The sequence below is a fragment of the Colobus angolensis genome, unplaced genomic scaffold, assembly GCF_000951035.1.
Source record: "Colobus angolensis palliatus isolate OR3802 unplaced genomic scaffold, Cang.pa_1.0 Scaffold157, whole genome shotgun sequence".
Taxonomy (NCBI): Eukaryota; Metazoa; Chordata; class Mammalia; order Primates; family Cercopithecidae; genus Colobus; species Colobus angolensis.
Window position 1 is genome coordinate 2,521,092 of NW_012114677.1, and position 10,439 is coordinate 2,531,530.

The following is a 10,439-nucleotide window of genomic DNA, read 5'->3' on the forward strand; positions in this document are numbered from 1 at the left end:
GATGGTCTCGATCTCCTGACCTCGTGATCCACCCATCTCGGCCTCCCAAAGTGCTGGGATTACAGGCTTGAGCCACCGCGCCCGGCCGAGAAATGCTCCTTGACTAGGAAAAGTATCGTGTGACACTCTCCAACAGATCAAAATGCCTTCACCTCACTTTTAAAACGTGCTTCCATTTGTCTTTTTCCCTCCCAAATACAAACTGCCTGGCTATGTAAGAGGTGAAAAGCGCCTGGTCCCTCAAACTGTAATCTGCAAGCCCCAGGGCAGCTGCAAGGCCAATGACCAAACCTACGGAGAGAGGAGCCGGGCAAGCGCTTCCAGCCCTCAGTCTCCAGCTGGCCACTGGCAGGTGCGCCGTCCACACAGCAGGTGCTTGATCACGCCGTGCACAGCGGCAGCACATCCGTTCTCCAGGGTGGAGGCGGGTGCACCTCCACGCGCTCACACCCGCTTGTCCTGACGCCTGACCACACGACATGCTGACAGCCCACCCCGCACGGCCGAGGACGGGGCCTCCTGTTTCTGTAAGCCCAGTGTGAGCACGCAGCTGGCCTCACGCAATGAGAGAAAGACGTCCCAGGTCAGCTGCTGAGAGACCGGCGGGCGCTGAGCAGGGGTCTCACGGCAGACGTTTGTTTCTACACAGAACCTAAGTCGGGACGGACGTCTCCACACAGCCCCGCCACGGGGGGCGTCTCCCAGGCTGGTCTGTTGGTGGCTTCCGCCCCTGGAACCTCAGCTTTCTGCTGTGATGACAAGCTCAGCGGTGACTGTAAATTATGGGGGTCTGTCCACAGACTGCCCCAAAGTGGGCGTGTCAAGCGTCCACAGGCACCTGAGGAAAATACAGGTGAATCTCAGGTATTCCTGTCCTTGGGAAGCTTGCAGTCTGGCCAGGAAGCGATTCTCACCTTGGAAAGGCTCTCATGTCAGCTGTGGGAAGCACATGCCCACCACTGCTAAAGCAAGGCCAGTGCTCCCCGACCCCTTACGGAAACCTGAGAGTGACCGAGGGGTCCAGCCCGGCCCGACCCCTTACGGAAACCTGAGAGTGACTGAGGGGTCCAGCCCGGCCTGACCCCTTACGGAAACCTGAGAGTGACCGAGGGGTCCAGCCCGGGCCCACCGAGTCTGTGGGGCATGGGCGCCTCCACCATGGTGGATTGGATGGTTCCTTTGGCTCAGAAGCATTCACGCTGTGACAGCCTCAACACAGGAGGTGAGCGGCCAGCAGCTCCTCTTAGGGTGGGAAAAGCTGAAAGGCAGGGCACGGGTGTGTGTGCCTGGGTGCATGGGCCCTGCCCGCATGTCCTGTAAAGGGAGTCCTGTCAGCCCGAGGACACCTCTGTGGAATGTCGACAGGGGGCTGGGCATCTGGCTCTGGAGGCAAGGGCAAGGGTCCCTGTGGCCTGGGTCTCCAGAGCTGGTCTGGGGAGGGGAGTAGGTGGGGAGAGGGCCTGGGTGGAGCTGAGAGGAAGACCTGGTGAACGAAGCTGTGGAGCAGAGCCAGAGGGCAGAGCGGGGCCACAGAAACGTGCAGAGCGCTCTGTGGAGTCACCGGGAGCTCCACAGGAGAAGCCTCTAAGTGTCCTGGGAGGGCTGGCATGGGGACTCGGCAGTCAGCACCGCGAGACTGCTCAGTCGTGGGAGGACGTAGGAGCCCTCCAGCCTCACTGCTCAGCAGAGGCCACAGCGCGCTCCCTGGGGCTCCCGGCAGGACTGGGGCCTCTGGTCACCACAGAACACACGCGAAGCTCTGGCTGACCTGCCGAAAGCCACCCAGCACGTGCCTCAGACGCTCGCCTGCTGCGGAGGAGGCCGTGCCATGGGACGCGATTTCAGCACATGGAGAAACGCATAGGTGCTGTGGGGATTCGTGACTGTGGCTGGCAGCAGGGACAAGCGTGGAGCACGGGGCACTCTGGCAGATGCCGCAGGGGCCACTAGCCCCTCCAAGGCTGTGAACCCTTCTAAGTGTCCCCCATGGAGCCCCCAGCAACTCCCATTTTACAGATGAGAAAACCAGGCACATGTGAGTCAAATACCTTTGCAGGCCCTGGGGTCTCTGCCAGACCAACCTGGGAGGTACAGAATCAACCTCCCTGCACTCCACTCACACCTGACTCTGCCAGGCCAGGCACGGAGGCTGCTGTGGGGAACATGTTGTGGGGAACATGCTGTGGTGAACAGAGCTGGTGAAGCCCCTGCCTCACGAAGCCGCCTTTCTTGGGGGAACAAGGAGAGAAACATGATGAGGAAGCAGAGTGCGTGCGGCGGTGGGAACGCTGCAGAGAAGACAGGCATGTGGATGGGGGGCTGCACCCTTGATCAGGGGTCCCCCAGCGGAGGGGACATCTGCACAAAGCTGCTAGGAGACAGGCGTGTGGACTGGGGGGGCTGCACCCTTAATCTGGGGTCCCCTGGGGGAACTTCTGCACAAAGCTGCCAGGAGACGTGTGGGTGTCAGTGAGGAGACCTCAGGCTCACTGGAGGGAACGAGGCGGACCAGGCAGGAGAGCATGGAGGGCAGGCCGGACGCAGCTTGAAGGGACTTCTCAGCAATAGCGGACAGGACTCAGGTCTCTGAACTTCCCTGTGCGCCCCCCTTGTTTTTCCAACCCAACTCATCAGCCTATGTGTAGAAGACACATGCCTCCAGCTACTCAAGGACGACTCAGAACAGGCACGGCCCCAGCCAGGAGCCTTCTCCAGGGCCCTGCGCACTCCACCAGGGTCTCTGGGGCCGAGAGCCGTCTTTTATCTTCATGTCCCAAACAGGAAGGACTACCCACCCTCCATCTGGCCACCGGCCAGCAGACAAACCTGGGGGGCAGAAAAGGAATTTTCCTCCCTGTGTCTCTAGAAACCATGTACTGGTGTGACCCGGGGAGCCCAGCGAGACCCCGTCAGACCCGACCCCGGGGAGCCCAGCGAGACCCCGTCAGACCTGACCCTGGCCCTACACGGACCACCCAGGCTGGCCTCTGGCCCTTGAGCTTTGGACTGTTGCTTATTTAAGGAAAAGAAAACTGTTGAAAAGACTGTTGGATCCATGGAGCTCAGACCCCCTTGCCTATGGAACAAAGTAGGACCCTTAAAACCAGGCAGCCGGCCCCCAGAACTGTGCTGAACAGCAGAGGGGCACCTCACCTGCGTGTTTCTGAGCTCAGGAAGTACACTAAGTGGCTGGCCCAGAGCACAGGCCCCGCATACGTCCCAAACGCTGTCAGGAGCACGGCTGGGATTTCCACGTAGGTGTCTAAACCCACGAAGCCTGCGGAGATGTCCACGGTGGCAATGTTGTTGGAGTTGCCCTGGAATACAGGAGAAGAGCTGACTAAGGCCTCACAACACGTGGCATCAACAGCCATGATGTTAGCGTGAAACGTGTACGCAGCCCAGATAACCATGCCAGCACAGACACACGTGTGGTCAGAGGTGGCTGCCCAGGCATTCCTTCAGACCGCCGAGGTGGCCTTGCCTGGGTGGCACCCCCTCCCCCGCTTGCAGTGCCCAGGCTATGGAGGGGCACGTGAGCCGTCCGTGCAGAAGCTGTGGCCCCCTCTGAGGAAGGACACACACACAGACTGGCTGGCTGACTGCGGCACATCTCAGACCTTTGTCCAGACCCATCGACATTTCTTCAGCACATGGACCTCCCCTCAAAGACCCCCATCCGAGGGGGCGCATATGGCCCTGAGAGGCACAGATGCTAGGCCCAGCCAAGGGGGGAGTTGGGCTAAAGACTAAAACGGGAACCCAGCCAGGTCCCATCTACGGAGAGGCGCTGCGAGTGGGTTACATGGAGGAGGGCAGGTCAGTCGCCAGGGGAGCACAGCCCCGGTACAAATTGGTAACTCACATCTGGCTTACGTATCAGACCATGAGGACTCACTTGGTCTCGTCAAACTTCATCTGTCAAGATTCTGGCCAGTCCCGGCCCAGCCCTGGTAGGTAACTCTCTGCAGGATGCAAGGGCTGATGCCACACAGCTTACCCTGCTCCTAGTGATTCTGGATCCCAAAAAGAGGTCTTCTGAGAGACCCTGCCTCTCTGGTGCCAGGCCCTGCCTCTCCACTCATAGGCCCTAGCTCTCCACTCCAAGAACCCGCCTCCACTCCTAGGCTCCACCTCTCCACTCCCAGGTCGGGCCTCTCCATTCCTAGGCCCCTCCTCTCTGCTCCCAGGCCCCGCCTCGCCATTCCAAGACCACACCCTTCCACTCCTAGGCCCCTCCTCTCTGCTCCCAGACCCCTCCTCTCCATTCCAAGACCACACCCTTCCACTCCTAGGCCCCACCTCTCCATTCCTAGGCCCCTCCTCTCCACTCCCAGGCCCTGCCTCTCCACGCTCCATCTTTACTGACTCTGATGTCTGTCACTTGCCTGTCATGCTGACCTTTCCTCAGAAACTTATGACATCTACAGTCTGACAGCACATGTCTCTATCAAGCCCAATGAAGACCCCAAGCCCAACAAAGATCCCTCTCCAGAACCAGAACTGTTCATGTCCACAAAACACTGGCTGGGTGTTCACCAGCTTGACTCCTTCCTCCCTTTCCATGCAAACAACTGTGGGGCCAGGTGGTCCCCATGTCATGTTGATGCTGCTTCCTCAGTATCTCACAGATGTGCGTTGACTCCTATCCCTGTTGTCTTAGGCCCCAGCCCTTCGATTTGGCTTCCCCTGAGACCCACTGGACTCGCGGCTACCGCCTCTCCTGGACGGCACCTCCCCAGTCACGTGAATCCTCCACTTGGAAGCCCTTCTGCAGGGAGACCGAGGAGACAGCAAACAGGCAGAAGCAGCAGGAGACCCTGGAGGGCGGCGGGGGGACAGAGTCCCAGATGCCACGATGGGAGCAGGGGAGGAGGACACCTGGGAGGCCACTGTGGCTCTGAGCAGGCTCAGCCAGGCACAGAGACTGCCAGCCATGCTGACATGTCTGTAGCTGCACAGCAGCTTTACCTGCATGACTTCATTTAAGCCAACAGTCCTGACGTGCTTCGTAATTATCCTCATCAGACAGGGAGGAAAGAGGCAGAGAGCCCCGGGGACTGGGTGAATGTGAAGGGCCAGCAGATGAGCAAGGGCAGTCACGTTCCTGATCCCTGGTCTGTTAAGGAACTGCCCAGTTGAGGGCAGGAAGCAGGGATGGGCAGCAAAGCCACAGGTTCCTCCAGGAGGAGATCTAACATTAAGGGGCAGCGGACTCAGCCTCAAAACAGGAGGCGTGGGGAGGCGGAGAGACCAGGGAGGGCTGGCTCCTGGGGAGGCCGGGAGACCACTATCCCCGGTTTACAGATAAGGAAATGAAGGTGTGACGAGCCTGCCGGAGGCCACCTGGCTTGAACGTGCTGGACACCAGCATCCAGGCCTGCAGTTCTGCTGGGGACACCCTTGTGCCTTGTGTGGACACGGCAGGGAAACCTGCAGGGGCCTGAGCGGGTCGAAGGGTCGGGGAAGCACCAGGACGGGGCTAAGAAGCTGGCCACTGGCCACCTACTCATTGTACCTGAAGACACAGACTTCTGTAACGCCACGCCTACCCCACCTTTGGGCTTCAGGATCAGAGGGACAGACACACAGACAGAAAATCCCGCAACCGTGGGCTGTTCCATGGGAGAGGCTGGGAACACCGGGAAAGGAGGAGAGGATGGAGGAGAGGCCCTGTCGGGACACAAAGAACTGCACAGCCTCCTGGGATGAGACAGCGGAGAGGCAGACAGCGGTGCACACCAAGAAAATACAGACCTCAGGGTAAAGACAAAAATGGAACCACGATGCTCAGCTGGTGCAAAGTGACTCAGCATGGGAGTCGGGGCTGGAAGGAAACCAGCAAGCCTGTGCCCGCTCTCCTGAGGCTGCCGGAAGGCTGGATGAGGCTGGATCCCTCTGAGGCCCCATCTACCTGTCCATCTATGTCTCTTCATAACTGAGGTGGTTTGGGCTTGTCTGAGATGGGTCTTTAACACTGGACAGAAGCCCTTGCGACCCACCAGGCCTCAGGGAGCTAACAATCAGGGGGGAACAAACGGCCCCCAGTGTGGACAGCCCAGACGCCAGGGGCAAAGGGCATGAACGAGAACAATTATTATATCCATCAATGAAGCAAGTGAACAACGGGATGTCTGTGCCTCCTGAACTGCTTGTAATAAATAAACCCAGGCCTGGCCCGGCAGGGCAGCAATCCGCTGTCTTAAGCACCCACATATCCACACCCGGGACGTCTGTCTTAAACGACCGGCTGTACTTTATCTTATAAAATACACACGGGAGTTCAGCATCATTCACCATGCCATACTGACAGTTCTTTCGCTAAACAAACATTGTAACTTTCCAACGTCTGGTAAAATTTTCTCAAAGAAAAATCTAAAGTAAATATGTAAAAAGTGCAGTCTTCCCCCCATGACAACCATGAAAACCTACCTGAAAATAGAAGAAGGCTTGCCCAAACCAACAATGCATCACAGTAATCTCAGCCGCATCGTGCCTCAGGGGCTTCCAGATGAACTTAGTCATGACAGTCTGAATCAAGAGACTAAATGCTAAGACCGGAAGATTATGTGGTCTAAAGAGCAAGGCTGCCAGAAGAACTAATCCACTATGTATCTCCCATAAACCTACAGTCTTGAGTTTGAAGTCTGCAGCAATGACTTGAGATTTAAGTAAGTCTTTGGTGCCCGTGAACAGAATGCCAAGGACAAAGATATAAACAAAACGAGCTTCAATAATACCCCTAAAAAAAAGCAAAACAAGTTAGATTCATTAGCACCAGTGAGAAAAATTCAAAAACATTTTCCCATGAAAAACACACCTATCTGCTTAGGGAACCAGTACATGTCCCAGCACTGCTGGCTAAAGGAGCTGCGGCACCCTCCCTACCAAAGTGCTGGGATTACAGGCTTGAGCCACCGCGCCCGGCCAAATACTAAGTACTCTTATGATGGTTATCTGTAAAGGATACAATTACCAAAAAAATTTCATCTCACAAAACACGTGTGTTCCTAAAACATAATATTTTAAATAAGTTTTGTAAATGAAATACTTCATATATCCTGCAAAAGCTGATCATTTTAAATCATCATAAATTTTTTATATCACCGTAATATTGTGAAAACTGAATTTTCCTATATCAGATTTTCTTAGAAAGTTTTGTACATTAAGAAATTAAACTTTGATCAGTTTCATTCAAACAGCCTGAGCGCTGTATACCATGTGCCTGGCAGTGTGGCTGTCACGAGGGGCCCACATCCTGGCTGAGGAGCTGGGGTCAGATACCTGGCAACCCCCACAGGTCAAGGTGTGTGCCAAGCTGAGAGTGAATTATAGGCCCATCTGCATTCAAAGAAGGGAGAAATCAGCAAAGGTCACAATTACTGGAGAAGTTTCATAGAAGGGACTGGTTTCTGTGTCAAGAGAGGATGGCAGGGCAGGAGGGTGGTAAGCAGAAGGGTTGTGGGCAGGAGGGTGATGAGCAGGAGGGTGGTGGGCAGGAGGGTGGTGAGCAGCAGGGTGGTGCACAAGAGGGTGGTGGGCAGGAGGGTGGCAGGGCAGGAGGGCGGTGAGCAGGAGGGTGGTGGGCAGGAGGGTGGTGGGCAGGAGGATGGCAGGGCAGGAGGGTGGTGAGCAGGAGGGTAGTGAGCAGATGCGGGCATCATCTGGGGCCTTTCGTGGGTCCTCCTCCCCCCCTGGCCGGGCAGCACCTAATCCTGCTCATCCAGGCCCACCCTACTTCCACCTCCACTCCAGCCATCCCTAGGCTTCTGAGTGGAGGAGAGTCAGGAACTGAGTGCAAAGGATTTCAGACTATCAGTGGATGGCAACGCCTGAGGGACTGACAGGAGAGAGGCAGCTGTTACAATGATTTAGAGCCAGGATGCATCTGCAGCCAGGACCTACTTACAATTGGGACAGATGGGGACAAAGGACGGAAGCACTTTACAGGAAGAAGGTGAACCAGGCAGTGCGTGTGGAAAGAAAAGGCACACTGGCTAGTTCTGGACACTAGCAAATTACATGCTGCAGGAAGCAGGCCAGGGAAGGGAAGAGGGCCAAGGTCTTCAGATGAGTGATACTGAAATTCAGTGCACAGATCTGCGAGGAAACGAATTTATTCACGCACTGCATCCTAAACACACACCCCCAAATGTAACATCCATTTGGATGAGCCCAAAGTCTCAGATTCCAAAGTCAACAGTCTTTGAGACATCTCCACAGAACACTGCTGGTACCTGCCCGTCAGCATCCTCTCCACACTGAGGGTCTGCTACATTGCCACTACCTCAGCCAGGCCACAGCTCACCCTAACCCCTACTCCTTACTCCCCACTCAGCCAGGAGGTATTTCCAGGAGTGCCCCGGAGCCCCACGGCCACTCCTCAGACTGGCCACAGCCCTTAGCAGTCACCTTGACTTTTGCTCTGATTAGAAAAGCAACACTTGTTAACTCTAGACATCGCTAAGATACAAAAATAAGTAAAAAGCGGCCGGGCGCGGTGGCTCAAGCCTGTAATCCCAGCACTTTGGGAGGCCGAGACGGGCGGATCACGAGGTCAGCAGATCGAGACCATCCTGGCTAACACGGTGAAACCCCGTCTCTACTAAAAATACAAAAAACTAGCCGGGCGAGGTGGCGGGCGCCTGTAGTCCCAGCTACTTGGGAGGCTGAGGCAGGAGAATGGCGTGAACCCGGGAGGCGGAGCTTGCAGTGAGCTGAGATCCGGCCACTGCACCCCAGCCTGGGCGACAGAGCAAGACTTCGTCTCAAAAAAAAAAAAAAAAAAAAAAGAAAAAAGCAAGACCACAATCTATGATTTCGGGTCCTAAATATAATCATCAGTATTTTCATATTAAGTATTAAAAAAAAAAAAAACAACAGGTACACACTTAGTAAGCTGGGGTCATACCACCGTTTTACAGCCCACTGTTCCACAACATGCTTCTCTGTTCTGTGCAAACAGGCTGCTAACAGCCAGAAGACTCCTTTACAGAGCACTGACCTCACTGGGAGGATCACTGTATTGTTGCTGGATAATTACCCTGGTTGTTCCTTTTTGCAAGTGTGAAGGGCACTTCAGTGGGCACGCCTCTGTCCCATCCAGGCTCCTGCCTCTGCTTATATTCTTGAGGTAAATGGAAATAGAGTCAGCTATATAAGTTTAAACAGAGGGTCACCCACACGTTACAAGCTGCCCTCCAGAGCGGCCTCTGCTCATCCCACTCTGGAGGATGAGAAGGAGCCTGTTTCACCACAACACCGTTGAAACCAGAAACACAGCTGCCTTGACACGAAGAAAATGGTCCTCCTGACTGAGCCCTCCCACCAATTGGCAGGAGCTCCTGGCCCCTCACGGGGGCTCGTTATACATTATGAGGACAGTGTGATTTTCCAGCAAGCTTCGTCTCCCAACTGCTGGGAAACATCCACTTGTCATCCTCATCGCCGATCACACCCTGACCAGGAAAACAGAACCCTGGTCATCACGTGCTGCCAGTCACTTAGAAACCGATTCATACTCATCTGTCTGTCCCATCACACACCTTGAAGGTTTTATTTTAAATTAAAAAAAATCTTACTTCCAAGTGATTTATCTTCTAAAAGTAACACATAAAACATAAAAAGTGCTAACAACAGGGCTGGTTGGGGTTTTCTTAGTTACACTTCAGCAGCTGTTGACACAATCACAATTCACAAATACCAAACTCCAGTGCTGTGAAGACTGGCAGGGTCTTCTCAGTCCATCAAAGAGTAAACTGGTTCTACGCGCCCCGTGTCTGCCAGTTCATCAGAGAGTAAAGTGGTTCTACGCGCCCCATGTCTGCCACGCACTTACTTGGAAATGTCCTGGCTGTCTGGCCGCCACGGGAACCGGACACTCCCGATGGCTGCCCGGTAGCAGTAGACGCCCAGCAGCCCCAGCGCCAGGGCAGCCTTGGACACAGAGGAACACCCCCTCTGCACCAGCACAAAAACTATGAGGAGGGAGATGGCAGCCAGGACAGAGAGCTCGGCTTTGTGATCAGAGCTGAAACGAGAAGGAGAACGCCAGCATTACATTACAGCAAACAAACAGCGACAAGATCAATCGACACCGAGTGGCTTTCAAAGGACTGTATTAAAAAATAGCTGATTTCCCAAAAACCAAAGATTACACGAAATTGTTGGCTTTTATTTTCAAACGAAGGTTGTTAAAGTGTAACAAATAAAAGACGGTCAACCTCAGTGGGGTGTGATGGCTCACGCCTGTAATCCAGCACTTTAGGATGCCGAGGTGGAAGGATCGCTTGAGGCCAGGAGTTTGAGACCAGCCTGGGCCACATGGTGAGACCTCATTTTATTAAAAAAAAAAAAAAAAAAAAAAAAAAAAAGTAAAAAGCAAGACCACAATCTATGATTTCGGGTCCTAAATATAATCATCAGTATTTTCATATTAA

General features: G+C 54.7%; 1 protein-coding gene across 5 annotated transcripts in view; it reads right to left on the reverse strand.

Annotated features, from left to right (window-relative positions):
• Positions 1 to 10,439, reverse strand: part of PIGG (phosphatidylinositol glycan anchor biosynthesis, class G) — a 41,266-nt gene that overhangs the window by 3,585 nt on the left and 27,242 nt on the right. For all 5 annotated transcript variants that reach the window (XR_001001198.1, XM_011936811.1, XM_011936812.1 and 2 more), the window contains 3 exons: positions 9,839 to 10,030; positions 6,433 to 6,742; positions 3,154 to 3,317 (listed from right to left, as the gene is read on the reverse strand). Coding sequence is in view for 4 of the 5 variants with exons in the window: in XM_011936811.1 (XP_011792201.1) it covers positions 3,154 to 3,317; positions 6,433 to 6,742; positions 9,839 to 10,030 (666 nt within the window). In the remaining variant the exon portion in view is untranslated. The remainder of the gene's footprint in view (positions 1 to 3,153; positions 3,318 to 6,432; positions 6,743 to 9,838; positions 10,031 to 10,439) is intronic.